Source organism: Moschus berezovskii, chromosome 18, assembly GCF_049115385.1.
Source record: "Moschus berezovskii isolate FMDL1 chromosome 18, NW_MosBer_1.0, whole genome shotgun sequence".
Lineage (NCBI taxonomy): Eukaryota > Metazoa > Chordata > Mammalia > Artiodactyla > Moschidae > Moschus > Moschus berezovskii.
Window position 1 is genome coordinate 36,823,520 of NC_142477.1, and position 21,052 is coordinate 36,844,571.

Here is a 21,052-nt window from a genome sequence, read left to right on the forward strand (position 1 = left end):
CCTCAGCTTAACCATCTCTGACTTTCTTTATGTTTGAAGACTGTGCCAGTTGACCCAATTGGGAAAAACAAAATGCTAAGAGATTTAAAAAACTCAATCACGCTAATCATGATGGAAAGGAAAGAAATAGTCTGGATATGTGCCTTCAGTGGCCATAGGTAAAATGCCAGCCCTTCACAAGTGATGTATTTATGTCAAGCTTGATTATCCTCTAATAAGCTAAACTTTACACATCCTATTCTCAGTGACTTCACTTCTTCACTGATTAGGAACTAGCAAAGGAAATGGCAACCCACTCCAGTGTTCTTGCCTAGAGAATCCCAGGGATGGGGGAGCCTGGTGGGCTGCCGTCTATGGGGTCACACAGAGTTGTCAGACTGAAGTGACTTAGCAGCAGCAGCAGGGAAACATACTTTGCAACATAGTAAAGTGTTTTTAAAAATCTCTGCCAAGAGGGGATGGGTAAAAAATGCAAAGAGGGACTTCCCTGGTGGTCCAGACTCGAGTTTCCACTGTAGGGGCCATGGGTTAAATCCTTGGTTGGGGAACTAAGACCCTGCAAGCAGCATGGAGTGCCAAAAAATAGTGCAAAAATATGAAGAAAAAGGAAAGAAGTTCAGAAAAACAAACACCTTGAGCGTATCTTTCTCCTCCACCAATATGTGCCTGCATCCCTCGGGGGGCAGGGGTGGGAAGGAAACACGCCCCCATCAGATGCTGACCCAGGGCACAGGGCGTGGTGCTGGTGGAGACCTCACCCTCTGCTCCTCCAGCAGCCGCACACAGCACAGCCCACACTGAACTGAGTACAGAACCACAGGCTGGGAAGGTGGAAGCCCGTCCTCCTGGCTACACGGAACCTGTGAGGCTCTCAGGGGGAAATGAACAGACATCCCTTTCTTCCGTGCCCTGTGATCTGGCAACACGGCTACGATAGATAATACTCTCTTTCTGCCTTCAGCAGATCAGAGGGGGCTTTGCTGCTGCTACCAATGTAACAGTGACTCCAGGAAGGCTCTCCTCCCTGTGACTCTTAGGAGGCCAGACCGCCACCCACAGGCTGCATTTCTTTACAAAAGGTAATCACTCTAATTTCCCATCACTCTTTCTTTAAAAAAAAAAAAACAAAAAACAGTTTTCTTGGGGGTATAGCTGATATATAAAATACTATACATATTTAATTTTATAATTTGATGAGTTTGGACTCATACAAACACCCGTGAAACCATCGCCACAATCAAGGCAATAGACATATCCATCAGATCCAAAAGTTACCTTGTGTCCCTTTTCTTGTATGTGTGGTAAGAACACTTAACATGATATCTACCCATTTCATAAGTTTTTAAGAGAACAATACAGCGTTGTTAACCACAGGCAATGCGTTGTATAGCAAAGCTCGAGCCATATTCATCTTGTGTAAGTGAAACTTTATACTTGTTGAACAGCAACTGTCCACTGTTCCCTTAGCAACCACTGTTCTCTTCTCTGCCTCAATGAGTTTGACTATTTTAGATGCTCCTATATGTGGAATCTTGTAACATTTGTCCTGCGATTGACCTGTTTCACTTAGCATAATGTTCCTAGGCTCATTCATATTGCCAAAATGACAGAATTTACTTCTTTTTTAAAGTTGAACAATATTCTATGATATGCACATACCACATTTTCTTTATCCGTTCATTTGTTGATGAACATCTGGGTTGTTTGCATCCATATCTTGACTAGTGTGAATAATGTCACTGTGAACTTGGGAGTACAGATATCATTTCAAGATCCCGATTTCATTCCTTTGGATATATACCTAGAACTGGAATTGCTAGGTCTTATGTGTGCTGTAATTCATGGGGTCGCAAAGAGTCGGACACGACTGAGCGACTGAACTGAACTGATGGTAAAAATTAAATTTTAATCAAAACTTAAATATTTAAATTTAATTAAAGTTAAACATGTATCTAAGTATTTTAATCAAAATTAAATATTTAATATTTAATTAAATATGTAATCAAAATTTAATTAAATTTAACCATTATAATTATAATTAAATATTATAATTTAATTAAAACCAAATATTTTGATTTAATTAAAACTAAATTATTTTTAACTTTTTGATTTTTTTCCATAGTGGCTGCATCACTGTACATTCCCACCAACAGTGCACAGGATTCCAGTTTCTCCACATCCACACCAATACTATCTTACGTGTAACAGCCATCCTAACAGCTGTGAGGTGATAGCTCATGAGTTTCACTTGTATTTCTCTATATTTAATGATGTTGAGCACCTTTTCACATATCTGTTGGCCATTTGCATATCTTCTTTGGAGAAGTGTCTATTCAAGTCTTTTGTTCATTTTCAAATCAGGTTATTTTTCTGCTATTGAATTGTAGGAGTTTCTCATATGTTTTAGATATTAACTTCTTATTGTATATATAGTATGCAAATTTTTCTCCCATTCTGTAGGTTGCCTCTTTACTCTGATTGCTATTTCCTTTCTGGTACAGAAGTGTATCACAAATTCTTGACCCTGTTATCTGGACTGAAGAGTATCCTATCTTGAGTATTACGTAGAGAAATCAGGTTACAGTCTTTCACTGGGGCTTTTACCCCTATGTAAGTGAATAAGCAATGTATTTTCTTACCTAATTCTCATTTTTTCATCATGAATTAACACTGTTTTACTTAGGAAATTCTCATATAACTGAGGACTGAAATACCAACTGGTGCCTTGACCTAATCCACTGAGAATGTCATTATTTCTTTCTGCAGTCCCTTGGCAAAGGCAGAGACTGGAAGAATACCTAGTTCCAAGATGAGATTCATGCCCAGCCAATGGAACTTTAGTGTGAAGATAGGGCCAGTTATGCTTAACTGACAACAGGTAGATGACATTGTCCTTTAACAAAAGGGACAGCAGCAATAATGCTTTCCTCACCATAACATTGAGGGCCAGGAGCCTGGATCTGATCTTCTGGAGAGATATTTGGCCCAGAGAAATTGACACCTGGGTGTTCAGCCAATCACTGAGTTGGCCAAAATAGCCATGAAAGAGAACAAAGAGGAGTCAGAAAGATTTTGAGAGCAATGAGAAGGGACGCTAACTTAGGACAGGTAGGAAGACTGTCAGGTAAGCCTGAGGACTCAGCTGGGGTTAAAGACATTGATTTATAAGGGCAAAAATTCACAAAGCTGAATTATAATTTCAAGAAGTGTACAGTAGACTTATTATAAGAGCAAAAATCATTACGGTGGGTTGATCAGAATCAGGGTCCAGGGGTGAGAGGCTGATGGATGGCTAAGAGAAGACCAGGGGATGGTTGATGTGATAGTTCAAGGCATCAAGGCTGTTTGGGAAGGAAATGAAGCCAAAGCTGCACTGACTGGGAGAAAAGGGAAGAGTAAAGGAACTGAAAGTCAGAGAACTGGTTACTGAAAGAAAGGGGTGAGTGAGCTGGAAGATTGGTATCCTGTCTTAAGACAGCAGGTAAGACTGTAAAGCTGGGACAGTAGGAAGAGGGGTGGGAATATCTGTTCATATATTTAAAAACTTATTGCATGTCATACTTGTGATTAAAAATAGATGACATCCTAAAAAGTCATTGTTTAAATTTGTATCTGTGATAAGTAAGCTTAGAAGTTCAGAGAATAGAAAGGCCAGAAATAAACCTATGCATTTATGGTCAGTTAATGTGACAAAGGAGGCAAGAATATGCAATGGGGAAAAAACTCTTCAATAAGTGGTGCTGAGAAAACTGGACAGCTACATGTAAAAGAGTGAAATTAGAACATTCTCTAATATCATATACAAAAATAAACTTAATACAGATTAAAGACCTAAATGTAAGACCAGATACTCAAAAACTCCTAGAGGAAACCACAGGCAGAACACTCTTTGACATAAATCACAGCAATATTATTTTGGATCCATCTCGTACAGTAATGGAAAGAAGAGCAAAAATAAACAAATGGAACCATATTAAACTTAAAAGCTTTTGCACAGCAAAGGAAACCATAAAGAAAATGAAAAGACAACCTATGGAATGGGAGAAAATATTAGTAAATGAGGCACCTGATAAGGGACTAATTTCCAAAATAAGCAAACAGCTTATACAGCTCAACAGCAAAAAAATAATAATAATTAAAAACTTAAAAAATTAAAAAATAGAAGACCTAAATAGAAATTTCTCAGAGAAGATAAACAGATAGCCAACAAGTACATGAAAATACACTCAATGTCACTAATTAGCCAAACGCAAATCAAAACTACAATGAGGCGTCACCTTACACTGGTCAGAATGGCCATCATTGAAAAGTCTACAAATAATAAATGCTGGAGAGGGTGTGGAGAAAAGGTAACCATCCTACACCATTGGTGGGAATGTGAATTGGTGCAGCCACTTTGGAGAACACTATAGAGGTTCCTTAAAAAGCTAAAAATAGAGTTGCCAAATAATGCAAGAATCCTGTTCTTGGGCATATATCCAGAGAAACTCTAACTCAAAAAGACACATGCACCCCAGTATTCACAGCAACACTATTTATAATATCAAGATGTGGAAGCAACCTAAATATCCATCGATAAATGAATGGATAAAGACAATGTGGCGTATATGTACAATGGAATATTACTCAGACCAGGGGGTGCTAGTAGTAAAGAACTGGCCTGCAATTCAGGAGACATAAGAGACACGGGTTCGATCCCTGGGCCAGGAAGATCCCCTGGAAAAGGGAATGGCAATCCACTCCAATATTCTTGCCTAGAGAATCCCACTTTCACACACTGGAGAAGGAAATAGCAACCCACTCCAGTGTTCTTGCCTGGAGAATCCCAGGGATGGCAGAGCCTGGTGGGCTGCCATCTATGGGGTCACACAGAGTCGGACACGACTGAAGTGACTTAGCAGCAGCAGCAGCAGAGAATCCCATGGACAGAGAAGCCTGGCAGGCAACACTCCATAGTGTCGCAAAAAGTCAGACACATGAAGCGACATGCATGCAAAGAAGAAGGAAATAAGGTCATTTGCAGCCACATGGATGGACCTAGAGATTGTCATACTAAGTGAAGTAAGTTAAAGACAAATACCACATAATATCATTTATATGTGGAATCAGTGAAAATGATACAAAGTAACTTATTTATGAAACAGAAATATACTCACAGACACAGAAAACAAACTTAGCTACCAAAAGGGAAAGAGGGGAGAGGGATAAATTAGGGATTTGAGATGAACAGATACGTACTACCCTATATGAAATAGATAAACAATAAGCTACTGTATAGATGCTACCTATTGATCTCTACCTACTATTTAGCACAAGGAACAATATTCAATACCTTGCAATAACCTATAGTGGATAAGAATCTGAAAAAGCATATATATATATTCCCTGGTAACTAAGCTGGTAAAAAATCCTCTTACAATACAGGAGACCCCAGTTTGATTCCTGGGTCCGGAAGATCCCCTGGAGAAGGCATAGACTACTGACTCCAGTATTCTTGGGCTTCCCTGGTGGCTCAGACAGTATCTATGTGCAATGCGGGAGACCTGGGTTTAATCCCTGGGTTGGGAAGATCCCCTGGAGGAGGGCATGACAACCCACTCCAGTATTCTTGCCTGGAGAATCCCCATGAACAGAGGAACCTGACAGGTTGCAGCCCATGGGGTGGCAAAGAGTTGCACATGACTGAACAACTATGCATAGCACAGCACAGCATACTGAATTACTTTGCTGAATACTTGAAACACTGTAAATCAACTATACTTCAATAAAAAGTAAATTACATAAAAAGAAAGAAAAATACCAAGCTACCTAGGAGAGATATTAGCCCAGCCCTGTACTTCATATAAGATTCAACAGCAGAAGAGAGAAGAGCAATGTTTACAAAATTTAGGCGGAAAGACAGTGTGACGCCCCAAATTTTGTACCCAGTCAAGTGTCCTTCAAGAATAAAAGCAAATTTATACATATTTTTAAATGAGAAAGAACTCTGAGGATGCTGTATCCATTAACGCCTTAAAAAAAGTCTAGCAGAAGATGAGTGTAAATCCTCCCCAAAAAAGGACAGGAGAAAGTAATTTGATTGCAAATACCACTTTGCTTAAAATCTTAGCCTTGTGTAGATACAGAGGGTAAATGAAACAGTAGGAAAAAATTCAATAAATTGAAAAAAAAGAAGCTTAGAAATTCAGTACAAGTTAAAAAAAATTGGGAGAGGAACGCAGTTACTTCCCCTAAAAAAAATTCAGTTCTGATCAACATTCAATAATTCCCTGGACAACAAAATCTGCAAATCTAACATGCCAAAATAGTGGCAAGTATCATAATTTAAAAATAGCTAAATATATGAGTATAAGCAACTATAGCAGGTATTTATATGACCATAAGCAAACATTTTCATATACACAAAGATGACTCAGACACCATATGCATTTATTTCTGATGGTATAACTTTTTCTTTCAATACATGTTCAATTCCCTTTGAAAAAAACTGTAGTAAATGAATAAGAAGACTAACAAAAGCTGAAAATAACTACAATCTGGATCTTTAAACGATAAATTGAATTTAGGCTATTAAGGTAAATTTGAGTTGACATAATTTCTCAGCTTAAAAACTTAGCTCAGTGGGATATAGACAGAAAGTGAGTAATTAATCTTTCTAAAAGACCTTAACTGGTTTCCAGAAAGAAAAAAGCAAGCTGAGAGAATCTGACTTATTCTATTAAACTGATTTAATTGGCTTCAAGAGAGATACCCAACACCCCTTGTGTTTCCCTTCAAACTACTTGCTTTTTTCCATCACAAGCTAAAGACAGTCTCTATACAGGCAAAGGTATTTCGGTCTAAAAGATCATTTTAGCATCACATTCATTTCTTGATGACTAAAGTTCTCAGCCCTAACAGCATATGGCAATCACCTGAGGAGTCTTAAAAATACCAATGCCTAGTCTCTACATCCAGGCGATTCTGAATTAATAGGGTGGAGATACAGCCAGAAATCAGTAGGGTTTTTAAAAGCTCTCCAGCTGATTCTAATAGGCAGCCAGGACTGAGAACCGCTGTATTAAATGGCCATGGGGCTGTCAGGGCCTAAACTGGCCAAACGTTTTCCCACTCTGGGGAACAGACCTAACCTAAAATATATTAATTATTTTTGGCTCTTTGTAGCTACAATGGTAACTAGTGTGTCAGGAAGAGAATTTTGCCTGAGTTCCTTCTAATTTAGAGTCTGATTATGACCTGCTGTTAGCTCACTCAGTCCTGGGAATCATATACTGCCTCCCTGTGCCTTGGTCAGGACTGGAATAAGTCCATCAGCAACTGCAGGGTGATAAATTCACCTTCCCAGCGTGCTAGACCCTGACGGCCAGGATCTTCTCATGGTGATAACTCAGTTCAGTGGAAAAACTGTGACAATTACTTGCAAAAATGAGTAAAATATATTAAGAGTTCTTGGTGGGCCATGGGCTCTGTTAAGGGCTTTACATATAAAACCATATTTAATCCAAGAAGATATGTTAATATCTCAATTCTGTGAAAGATAACTGAGTCTTCAAAAGATGTATAAAGTTACACAGCTTGGAAATAGTGGTATTGGGTTCATATTCTAGAGCCTAAGCACAAAGTCATTATGCTTTACTAATAGTTGATTATTTTTATATAGCTTTTCTTTCATTGATTAAAAACACCTTCTCTTTATTTATTTTTGGCCTTGGCACATGGCATGTGGGATCTTAGTTTCCTGACCAGGGATCAAACCCGTGCCCCCAGCTGTGGAAGTGCTGAGTCAATCACGGGACCATCAGGGAAGTCCCCAAAACACCTCCTCTTTAAACTGAGGTTTATGCCCAAGTATTGGATCTCAAAACTTGTTCCTTAGTTCCTTGCAAAATAGACTGTAAGCAATGGGAGAAATTCCTCAGTGGTTGTACATATAAAGGCATTAAAAAATCAGTTTGGTCACTCGATCATGTCCGACTCCTTGTGACCCCATGGACTGCAGCATGCCAGGCTGCCCTGTCCATCACCAACTCCCAGAGCTTGCTCTAACCCATATCCATTGAGTCGATGATGCCAAGAATGATTAAAAATCAGACCCAAGTAATTTATATAAAGGCAAGAGTTTCCTAATGGAATCAATGTGAAAAGTTAAACTGTTATATATTATCTGTCATGCCATCTCTCTTCCTAAGGTGATCATGTTGGAGATCAAGGTGAATTAAATATCAAAATGCTTTGTGAAAAACACTATATGATCATTTATTAGTTTTTCCTCAAATTTACTTTTGGCAAGTAACCAGTGAGTAATTCAAAGTCACTGAAATAATTCGAGTTGCCTTTTCCTAACAATTCCTCCAAAGAATAATTTGATTCTTCTTCAGTTTGACTCAGCTCCATGCCTGAAATATCACACAGTGCATCAACAGCTCAAGAAATGAAGACAACAGCAGGAGGACATCTGGTTTCTAACTGTGACCTTGATGAACACTGTAAAGTCTTGTCTCACAGACTGTATAAAAATACCAGTCCACATTGCAAATACTAAAAAGCAAAAGATTAAAACATCTAACTTTCCAACTTAATAAAAAATCATGAGTTTATAAAGTTGTAGATTAAGGAAACATACCCAATACCTTACACATGCCATTAATACAGACATTTCTGCTGTTGCCGCCTTCAAAGCAAGGGGTGCCATCAATGACAGCATCCAGCATTTTCTCGGAAAAGTGGCCATCTATGGGTCGGCAGTAGAGCTCACAAGGACGTGCTGAAGTGAAAAAGAGACAAATCCTCACAAGTTAGCTTCCCAACTCAGCTCTCTTCCCCCAGGATTTGTACACAGGACCCCCCAGGTGTCATCAATCTGGAGATTCCCATCTTCCACCTTTCTATGACACATGCTGTAATGGGGACTTCTTTCTTTTAAAGAGGTCTACAACAAATTAAACTGGGGAGACTGCTTTAAAATGCTGTCTTTTGTTACAAATCAGAAGACCTTTCAACCCAATGTTGAACTGTGCTTATAAAAATAACGTACTGAGTATCTGGGGTTAACCTAGAAAGTAAGTAATAGAAACCAGAGATGCAAGACTCCAGACAAGCATGATGTTTGCCTATTGTTTGCAGCAAAGTAAGCAGACCACCGCGGGAGATGCTTCCATGGGGGCCAGCTCATTACTAATACCACTGCCACTATCATAAACCAACCCAACAAATATTCTCCCTTACTCTCTTCAAGAAGTCCTTGGACACAGGTTTACAACCACAAAGAAACAAAAGATATGTGTTTTATCCAAAGCAGAAGCCAACCTGCTTATCACAGTGGTCCCTCCCACCGTGCTAGGTCCTGCATTGAATCCATTCTAAGGTTCAATTTTCTGTTCCCTTGTGAATGAAGATGGGTGATCTCCCACATTTAACTGTTCTAAAGATTTATTTAATAAAATTCATATCTATTTGTAAGTACTTAGAATAACCAGAAAAGGAGATAACTTTCAAAATATAAATTGCCTTAAAAATTTAAATAGGTAATATATGTACATGCATGCATGCTAAGACGCTTCAGTGATGTCCAACTTTTTGCCACTCTATAGATTATAGACTGCCAGGCTCCTTTGCCTATGGAATTCTCCAGGCAAGAATACTGGAGTGGGTTGCCATGCTCTCCTCCAGGGGATCTTCCATGACCCAAGGACTGAATCTGTTTCTTAGGTCTCCTGCATTGGCAGGTGGGTTATTTACCACTAGGACATCTAGGAAGCCCAATATGTGTATATAATAAGAATTAAAATAGTAATTTTCTTTGAATATTATGTCTTGTTTTTTTTTAAGTGAAAAATTTAAGATTACCCCCTTCAGAAACGTCCTTTTGGGATCTCTTCTGGGTCTGTTTACTGGGGGAAGGGCTGTTAATTTCTTGGTGTTGTGACCAGCTGAGAGCTTGATGAGACAGCTGTAAGTCCATTTGCCATGAACACACCTCAGTGTGGATGGGCCCCAAATGCAAGCCAATGTGCACAGTAGGTACGGCTACTCAGGGATGCCATGATCCACGTGGTAAAGAAATAAAAATGTACAACTTACACAAATCTAACTATGGGCAAAACTCAAACACAGAAACTCAGGAGAAATTTGAGCCAGAGCTTCTAAAGCATCTGTTTAAAACTTGAAGGAGAAAGGTAAAAGTGAATAAAGAATACCAACTGATTTTATACAAAGTGCAGTGCATAAGTTGTCTGAGAATACGAATGAAGTTAACATGAGTTGGAGAGATCACTCCACAAAGTGCCAACAGCAAAGGACCAGTAGACTCCAGGAACAAGGCATAACCCAGGGCTACTATAAATCTGCACTCCTGGAAGCATGATTAGCTCTGTCACTGCCTGAACTGCTTAGAGGAGCCACCTGGGAGCAATTCTGCTCTTTCAGAGATGAGAGCATCCGCCCAGGTGTGCTGAGTCCAAGTGAGCTGGGAAGCAACTCAGGAAATATCAGGCTGTCAAGCGGAAGGATGGAGGCAGGGGAAGCACTTGTAAATGAGGCTTTGATTTGAGCTTTAGAATTTAGATTTGAGAGTTTGTATTGATATTGGAACACATTAAACCCAAAGAGGAAGCACCCCTGAATTACTGTGGAGCTTTTCTAAAGGAATTACCTGTTCCAGTCTGCTGGGGAGGGCTGGGACTAGAGGTACCAAAACCGAAAAGTGTAAGTCACTCAGTCATGTCCGACTCTTTGTGACCCCATGGACTATACAGTCCATGGAATTCTCCAGGCCAGAACACTGGAGTGGGTAGCTGTTCCCTTCCCCAGGTGATCTTCCCAACCCCAGGATTGAACCCAGGTCTTCCACATTGCAGGTGGATTCTTTACCAGCTGAGCCACCAGGGAAGCCCAGAGGTGCCTAAGGGTGAAAATTTTAAGAAAACACTCACTCTCAGGGTTGTAAAAATGGGTTCGTGCAGCCAGTAAAACCCCCATCCAAAGGCATTTTGAATTCCAAAGTGGTGAAGTTCCAACGTTTGCCTTAGCTATATTCCCTCTGGGCTTGTGCTGTTTGATACTCTTCCTGAAGGATAAAACTACTCAGAGATTTGGTGGGTGTTACTTATTTAGTGAGTTAACAGGAATTTTTGCTTGTTAAAATAACAGCCAGTGTATTACCTGAACATTATTTACCAGATCTTTTTGAGCTCTGCAGTCATTACATTATCTCATTCTAACAATCACAACCACCCTAGGATGTTAGTTCTCTTATTATCTCCATTTAGAAGAGATAATTTTAGGCCCAGAGAGATTAAGTGTTTCAAGATCTCACAGTATGAGTGACAGAGTAAAAACTGATGGTTCAGCTTAGCGCTCACTCTATTAGTCCCTAACCTACACACAGAGAATTATTTTTAACAAAAAAGAAATGATTTAATGAGACCTTTAAAGTAACCACTCTTTTTGCTCTTAGACAACGCATTTATTCACGGATCACATCTGAGAAACAAACTTGGCAGAATACTCACTGGACTCCATTTCAAAAATCTTTCATGGGTCTTAAATATGGTGAGAATCACTAGCTTCTGGAGCCATGACTTCTACAGAGAGCAGAGACATAAAAATTCATGGAGGTCTAACATTACCTTGAGAAAGTTACTTAAGCTTTCTGTGACTCAGTTCCTCATCTGAAAATTCGGGATAATGATATCTACTTTGCAGGGTAAAAGTGAAGATTAAGGCAGAGATTGTATGTCAAGCACTCAGCGTGGTACCTGGTATACAGTAAGTGTTTGACAAGTGACAGCTGCCATGGTTATTAATTTCACCTCCTTATCATGACCTGGTGAATTCTGAAGGTCCTTGCCCCAAAGCTATGCATTTATCATTCCAATCCTCTTTCAGAACAGTCAAAAGACCTATGTTTTGTAACACTGGCTCAAATTCTCTTTCCCACACATACACAAATCTTTCTTGAAATATCCTCCTCTCCTTTAGATTATTCCATGATGCCATTTCTAATCAATTCTGCACTGATTTCATGCTTTGTTTCACTATTTTCTAAACAATTGCTGTCTTGTCAATTTAGCATAAAGAATTACACACCCTGCTGGGTCAGTAGGTGGCCCCATGACTTTCCTTTTCTGTGAGTGTGCTTCTAAGTACTAAGCACAGCTCTGTGCTTCTAAGACTACAGATTTTACAGTCCCCTCAACCAGACTGCGATGTCCTCAAGAGCACTGCCGGCATCTGTGCATTGATCAGCTACTACTGCCAAGCACGCTGCAAGAAAGAGGAGCCAGGACACATGCTGGTGAGGCCCGAAAGGAGAAAGAGGAGCAGAAATAAGCACAACCTGGGAGTCTCTCTTTCACACGATCTTTGGAGTTAGAGTCATAGGGGTTCAAATTCCGGCCCTGATGCTTCCATCTTGCCCAGGGCCTCCTTGTTCTTTGCATAGAAGGGACTGTCAGAGGATAACACCGTGAAACCTGGAATAACGTATCTGGCGTACATCAGTTGTTTTAATGTGATTACCATTAACCTTTCCCAGTGAACACTAGTAGATTATTACACTCAGAAAAGGCTCTTAACCCATGAGTACTTAGTAACAGCTGTGACAATGATCAACAATGTTAGGGAGAAAGTTCTGGACAGAGTGGCAAAAAGATCAACTCCATCCTGAGAGATCATCCACTTAGTCATAAAAATGAGCCTTGAGGGGCTTCCCTGGTGGTCCAGTGGTTAAGAATTCGCCTGCCAATGCAGGGGACACGGGTTTGATCTCTGATCTGGGAAGAGCCCCACGCCCTGGTCAACCGAGCCCAGGTGCCACAACTATTGAGCATTGCACGCCTTAGAGCCTGTGCTCAGCAACGGGAGATATCACCGCAGCAAGAGGCCTGCCAACCTAATAAAGACTAGCACTCCCCTCTCTGCAACCAGGGAAAGCCCACGCAGCAACAAAGACCCAGCACAACCAAAAATCAATTTTAAAAACTCTCTATTAAAAAGTGAACCTGAACTTAGCGACAGAGGTCAAGGATGTTCATGGCAGCTGTTTATCCAGGAAGAAACAGATACATCGATTGAGCTGCATTTACATAACGGAAGGCTAATGCAGTCACTAAGAGGAATTAAGGCCATAGTATTCCACTCCATGAGTGAAAAAGTAGCAGAACTGGCAAAATACGAGTCCATTTGTGTGTAAATGGAAATCTGCTGTTAACAACACTTGCCTCAGAGGAATAAGTGTGCTGGGCTAAAAGGAATTCATTTTTATTTCATTCTATTATATATGCTTGCATTTTTAAATGAGAAGCACATATTTCTTTTATAAATAATATCTTGGCCCTCAATCAAGACAATGGGGAAGGTCTCATTCCCCTGTGATAACCATGACACACCTCCATGAAGAAAGGCCCTCATTTCAAGATTTCCTTTTATCTTGTTTCTGTGATTGGATTGCTGCTGCTGCTGCTGCTAAGTCACTTCAGTCGTGTCCGACTCTGTGTGACCCCATAGACGGAAGCCCACCAGGCTTCCCCGTCCCTGGGATTCTCCAGGCAAGAACACGGGAGTGGGTTGCCATTTCCTTCTCCAATGTGTGAAAGTGAAAAGTGAAAGTGAAGTCGCTCACTCATGTCCGACCCTTAGCGACCCCATGGACTGCAGCCTACCAGGCTCCTCCATCCATGGGATTTTCTAGGCAAGAGTACTGGAGTGGCTTGCCATTGCCTTCTCCGGTGATTGGACTAGCACATCCTTTATGGTTAGACAGGCTAACTGAAGCACACTTCAAGGAAGAAACATAGATTTCTATGGAACGTACGTACATTGGCCTATGGGGTCTTAGGGCTTCCCTGGTGGCTTCAGTTCAGTTCAGTCGCTCAGTTGTGACCGACTCTCTGCGACCCCATGAATCACAGCACGCCAGGCCTCCCTGTCCATCACCAACTCCCAGAGTTCACTCAAACTCATGTCCATCGAGTCAGTGATGCCATCCAGCCATCTCATTCTCTGTCGTCCCCTTCTCCTCCCGCCCCCAATCCTTCCCAGCATCAGAGTCTTTTCTTATGAGTCAACTCTTTGCATGAGGTGGCCAAAGTATTGGAGTTTCAGCTTTAGCATCAGTCCTTCCAGTGAACACTCAGGATCGATCTCCTTTAGAATGAATTGGCTGGATCTCCTTGCAGTCCAAGGGACCCTCAAGAGTCTTCTCCAGCACCACAGTTCAAAAGCATCAATTCTTCGGCGATCAGCTTTCTTCACAGTCCAACTCTCACATCCATACATGACCACGGGAAAAACCATAGCCTTGGCTTAGTGGTAAAGAATCTGCCTGCAGTGCAGGAGCTACAGGAGATAAGGGCTTGATCCATGGGTTAGAAAGAGCTTCTGGAGGAGGAAATGCAACCCACTCCAGTATTCTTGCCTGGGAAATCCAATAGACAGAGGAGCCTGGAGGGCTATAGTTCATGTGGACGCAAAGAGTTGGACAATTGAGCATGTGCTATGGAGTATAAGAATACCTAGTAAATAATCTGTGCTAAAAGCAAGAGCAAAACACAGACCCACTGCTGTGACTCCCAGAACCTGCACACCTATGACCCACAAGCATGCCCAAGGCCAGAAGGAACCTGTACTCGAAAGCAGTCATTGTGAATGAAAGGTTCAGGGTTCTGAGGCAGTTTTCAAGGCAGCCCTGGAGTCCTGTTTCCCTGCCCTTTCCTCTGGCCTCTGTCTTTCACGATGTTCTGAGTAATGTCATCAGGTGGGCCTGTGACACAGGGCCCTGCACAGCGGGTAAGAGGAGCAACGGATAGTCTTAGTTCTCAGAGGTCACCACAACTATCAGAGAGTCTGTGCCAGACCCCAAACTCACTTCTTCCACAATATCCACAGAGTGGAGTGTTTCACAGCCTCAGGTACACTCATCCTTCCTCACACATCCTTTTCGTCCAGCTCATGTGCTATTTCCCCTCCAGCTTTTCCATGCATTTACAGTTCAGCTGAGTGAAAACTCTAAAATTAATGGACGGGTGAGCTCTGTCCTCACACTGATTAATCCTCTCAAAGGAAGGGGAGGGAACTGAATGTACTCTCTGAATCGAAGGCTGCATTTGCAGTTCTGCTGAAACAGGGCAGCCCAACATTTTTGGATAATGATCTTCAGAAGTGATCATTAGAAATGAAACTAAAACTTGCTAAGAGGGATGCAAATGACTTCTTAGGTCAAGGAAACATTTGCAGGCAGCGACTTCACTTTCACTTTTCACTCTCACACATTGGAGAAGGAAATGGCAACCCACTCCAGTGTTCTTGCCTGGAGAATCCCAGGGACAGGGGAGCCTGGTGGGCTGCCGTCTATGGGGTCACACAGAGTCGGACACGACTGAAGTGACTTAGCAGCAGCAGCAGCAGCACGTTCCATCAGTAGGTGGCAATCTGAGTTTCACCATTTAAAAAAATCCAGTTTCTAAAATCCATTTACGGGCAGGGCTCTTGGGTATGACACCAGTGCAGTCACCCAGGGCCTCACACTTGGTTGAAAGCTCTGTTCTCAAGTCTTAAAACTCTTGATAATTGTACATCTGCACTTAGGTCAACGCTGGTTCGATTCCTGGGTCAGGAAGGTCCACTAAAGGAAAGATAGGCTACCCACTCCAGTGTTCCTGGGCTTCCCTTGTGGCTCAGCTGGTAAAGAATCTGCCTGCAATGTGGGAGACCTAGGATCAATCCCTGGGTTGGAAAGATCCCCTGGAGAAGGGAAAGGATACCCACCCCAGTATTCTGGCCTGGAGAATTCCATGGGCTGTATAGTCCAAAGGGTTGCAAAGAGTGGGACATGACTGACTTTCACTTTTCACTGGCGCCTTCTAAGTGAAGTCTGATGGGACAGTGGGACATGTGCAAGTGCAGAAGAGATCTGTGACGTGTGTGTGTGCAGCTTCTTGCCAGGTTCTAAGAAACACTAAACCTTAAGCAAAAGGCATAATTTAAAATGTTTTATTGTTTTAACAAGTAACATTTAACTTAAAAAAGACGCCCAGTTTAAGACCAGGCTCAGATCAGCTTGAGGGGAAAAAAAAATGAAACAAAAAGTCCTGACCAAAAATCCAACCCAAAATCAGTCAAATAATTACCGAAACTCTGTAACTCTGGCTGATCTAAAATAGTATTCTTTCTGATAAGGTGCTATTGTAATCTCCAAATATATAAAAATACATATTAAACATTAGAAGGTGTTAAAATTAATATATTCTAAATATAACTATAGAAAGGCATGAAAATAGGAATAGAATTGTTAAAAATGAATTAAACACTTCATCACCACTTCACTGATGTTTTAGACGAGGCTGAATGTAGTAATGTTTGCTATTTACTGTATGTTTATGTTCTTTTACTTAAAATGGTTAGGAACTGTGACACTAGATTTGGACTGTCAACTTAAATTGTTTACCAAACATAATTATTTTGACATAGTGCTTAAACGTTTAAAAAAATTGATTTTCAAAGGCAAGAGACATAAGTTTAATAAGCCTAGCATTTGTCATAATACAAGCAGTCACTCGTCACTGGGGCTTTTTTCCTCCCACCAGAGCCTCTTGGCTATAAAATCCTCTATTTTTAAAAAAACATGAACATCACCATAGGTAAAATTTAAAATTCAATGCATTGTTCTTAAGGTAATGGACTTATCCCTGTCTCTGTTTTCACGATTAATGTTTAGGCTGCAGAGTGTAGCCTGGGCCAACTCTTGGCTCTATTGTATAGTATGAATTTAAGAAGTTATTTATTCTCTAAATCTATTAGCATACCCATAAAAATTGGGTCAAAAACTTAAATTTCCACATAGGATTTTCTTATGGAGTTAAAATTAAGAAAATGCATATAAAGTGTTGAGTGAAGTATGTGTACAGAAAAAATAATGATATGAGTTTAATATAAGCTGTTCTCACTGAAAGAAAGTATTGCTCAGTCATGTCTGACTCATTGCAACCCCATGGACTGCAGCCCGCCAGGCTCCTCTGTCCATGGAATTCTCCAGGTAAGAATACTGGAGTGGGTAGCTATTCCCTTCTCCAGGGAATCTTCCCTGACGCAAGAACTGAACCTGGGTCTCCTGCATTTCAGGCAGATTCTTTACTGACTGAGCCACTGTCTGTTCTCATTGTTGGTAGTGATGTTTTTCTGCAAAGTAGCAAAACAATGTGCTGCCTTGTTTTAAAGGGCAGCAGTTTATTTTCCCCACATAACAGAAATTTGGGGGCTATCCTCCTTCTATCTTCCTCTTGGCTGTCTGAGCATGGTTGCAAAGGGACAGGCAGCAAGACAAGAGTGAAAGGCAGAAAGATGGGATTGGGGCTGAGGGCAGCTGCATCAAAACCGTTAAAATCCTTCCCAGAAGCCTGACCCAGTAAGGCTGCCCTCTTTATCTCTTTGACTGGAATTGGGGCTCCTGGGGATACAGATTAGCAAGTCTTCTACTTTTCCCTTTTCAATTGTAGAGGAAAGTGAAGGGGAGGAGGGCTGTGAATGGTTTTGAGGTGTCCACAAATATCATCCTTATTATTCCATCATGCCACAGATTCCTAGTTTGTGAAACGAGAGGCATCTGGCTAGAAGATCTCCTGGGATGCTCACCACATTGACATTCTCATTTAAACACTGGGTCTTCATCGCTATGAATGAGCTTTCTCTCTTGCGGCAGCTACTCTCTAGTTGCAGTACGTGGGCTTCTCATGGTGGTGGCTTCTCTTGTTGTGGCACATGGGGCTCAGCGGTTGTGGTGCACGACCAACTGTGGCAACTCTGAAGGTCCTTCCAGCTGTAGAGCTCCCCATGGGGGTGGAGAGGCCCTCAGTTAAGACTGCACTGTAGCCCGGGTCTGTCCCTGCCTGACCCCTTTTCCTTCTCGTTTCTTCTGCACCTGTTGAACTTGCTACATGCTGGTATCTGTCTCAGAATCTGTTTCCTAGGGAACGTAACAGGAACAATTCCTTAAAGATGTTCCTGAAAGATCCTATTTCAGGAGATGCGGACTGAGGTCTGACTTCATGTCATATCCTCCACATTGGCTGGAAACCTCACTGGCAGCAAGCATTACTAGGGCTGAGATATTTAGAAGCAACAGCTAAAAAATTAGCCTTAATGAGGAGTTATTTGGAGGTGCTGAGAAAAACATCCAAAAAAGGAAGAGAGAGTCCAAGAAAGTGATAGCACCAAGATAAGGTCTCGGCCATCCCCTAACAGAAGATGCAAGATACAAACATATTTCTGATTAACATAGGCTAATCAAGTCCCTAAGAATCTACATAAATTAGTGTAAGTATCTCAGCTTATTAATCAAATAGATTTTATTCTTCAATTCCACCTCCATTATATAAGACCCTCCATTATATAACCCTGACTAAGTTGCTATCCTCTCTGTGACGAAGTTTTTTAATCTCTGAAGGATGGGGATGGGGGTCAGTGAAAAAACATATAGCCATAGCTCTTCATCCTGGTGCTTCCATGAATGTGGTCAAGGGAAGTTTGGCTGCCTTTTTTTTTCAGACAGGAGAGCTGGTAAAGAAAAAGGCTATATTGGAAAGTAAGTTGATCTAAATTAGTACTTTTCAAGCCCTTTAGGCAGAAGAATTCTTTTTCTTTTTTCAAATAAGATCTTGCAAATAAAGCAGATAAAAATCAGAATTTTATGAAGCATAAATTTTTTAAGTTCAAGTATATAATGCTTAAAAATAGTTCAGTGGGATCCAAAGAGACTACTAAGATGAACAGAAAAATTTGAAATCAAGTTTACAGATGGCAGTTACAGACTTATATGGTTGCAGCACCTAATTTTTTTCTATGGGTTGTTTTGTTTGTTTGCACATGCATGAAATTGCTTCAGTTGGGTCTGACTCTGTGACCCTGTGGACCATAGGCTCCTCTGTCCATGGGTGGGGATTCTCCAGGCAAGAATACTGGAGTGGGTTGCCATGCCCTTTTCCAGGGGATCTTCCCAACCCAGGGAAAGAACTCAAGTCTCTGAAGTCTCCTGCATTGGCAGGTGGGTTCTTTACCATTAGTGTCAACTTTTGTTTGTTTGTTTGCACAGCACTGAAAAATCTTGACTCACACAAACAGCTGTAAATGATATGATAGCAGTTTAAAACAACTTGATCTGTAATCTCAGGATATTTCTCAATTGAATTGGGTTGATGGGAGACTTTATTCTAAGGTTTGCAGAAAACCAAATTAATATGTGTAAGTTAATATACTGATGGTTTTCAATATGTTAAAACTCAACATACACTCGGAGAAGGCAATGGCAAGCCACTCCAGTACTATTGCCTAGAAAATCCCATGGATGGAGGAGCCTGGTAGGCTGCAGTCCATGGGGTCGCTAAGGGTCGGACACGACTGAGCGACTTCACTTTCACTTTTCACTTTCACACATTGAAGAAGGAAATGGCAACCCATTCCAGTGTTCTTGCCTGGAGAATCCCAGGGATGGGGGAGCCTGGTGGGCTTCCGTCTATGGGGTCACACAGAGTCGGACACGACTGAAGTCACTTAGCAGCAGCAGCAGCAGCAACATATACTATTTTTTGAATGTAAGCATTATTCCTTACTACATTTTTAAAAAGTAATTTAAATTAAGTTTTTAGAAAATGAAATTAGAATCAGACATTTTTGGAAGCCCTGGAACAGAATTTGAAAACTAAAAGGTTTGATGGAGTCTCTATGCTTATTCCAAATGTTTGAATCTGTGATGATTCTTCTGCCATTGGCTGCTTAGCAAATTTGCCAAAACTCTGCTGTACATTGAGTTTATCCTCTGGTGGCTTCTAAGAAAAGCCTGAGAAGGTATAAAGTACTCAGTGCCTGGCACAGATCAAGTGCTCTGCACAGAGCTGTTGTCATGAACATTGTTGTCACCAAGGATGCCCATCAACTAAGCAACTAATAGCAACTCTGTAATACAGAGTTTGATGGGGGGACAGAAGTCAGTGTGTTGGTCAAGGTGGTAGCTACTCAGTTTAGAGCTCAAATAATATCACAAGAGCCTATAAGAAAACCACTGAGATGGAGAATGGAGCCCAGGCATTATAGTCCAGGTGGATGAATTAAGCAGATGGCACTCAGTATAATTCCCCAACATGGTATACACAGTCTCAATACCAGTTACAGATGCAAAACAATCACTCCAAAAGTGAATGAAATCTGTGTCTACTTTTATAACTCTCATTTCTTTAATACCTACTGCTATGTTATGCAAAAATGAGGCACACAATTCATTGCTGTTCAGTCACTAAGTCATGTCCAATTCTTTGCGACTCCATGAACTGCAGCACCCCAGACTTCCCTGTCCTTCACTATCTCCCTGAGTTTGCTCAAACTCATGTCTATTGAGTCAGGGATGCTATCCAACCACCTCATCCTCTGTCATCCCCTTCTCCTCCTGCCCTCAATCTTTCCCAGCATCAGGGTCTTTTGCAATGAGTAGGCTCTTCACATCAGGTGGTCAAAGTATGGGAGCTTCAGCACCAGTCTTTCCAATGAATATTCAGGGTTGATTTCCTTCAGGATTGACTGGTTTGATCTCCTTGCTGTCCAAGGGTCTCTCAAGAGTCTTCTCCAGCACCACAGTTCAAAAGTATCAATCCTTCGGCACTCAGCCTTCTTTATGGTCCAACTCTCACATCCATACACGACTACTGGAAAAACCATAGCTTTGACTATATAGACCTTTGTCAGCAAAGAGATGTCTCTGCACACAATCATTGCTTATAAACCAATGAAAAGTTAAGCTGAACCAAATCCTTTTATTCTAAATCAGGCTACTTGAGCTGTCAGAGTCCAGATGCAACCCTGAATCTGGCAGGTGTGGGGTCTCCAAACTAAGCACCTGTCACAACACTGAGGCAGCTATGCCATTTTAGTTCTGCTCATTCAGGGTCTCTAGTACTACTAATGCAACTAGTTCCTACAAAGCAGAATTTCCAAAATATAGGTATAGGTTAGCAGCAGTACCAACTGGCTATACCTTTCATCACTATTTTTTTTTTTTGCACTTATATCA

At 41.1% G+C, this 21,052-nt stretch overlaps 1 protein-coding gene across 1 annotated transcript in view; it reads right to left on the bottom strand.

The window, feature by feature from the left end:
* ADAMTS12 (ADAM metallopeptidase with thrombospondin type 1 motif 12) overlaps positions 1-21,052 on the bottom strand; it is a 391,698-nt gene that overhangs the window by 123,830 nt on the left and 246,816 nt on the right. The window contains exon 13 of the mRNA XM_055422207.2: positions 8,631-8,764. Coding sequence (XP_055278182.2) covers positions 8,631-8,764 — 134 coding nt within the window. The remainder of the gene's footprint in view (positions 1-8,630; positions 8,765-21,052) is intronic.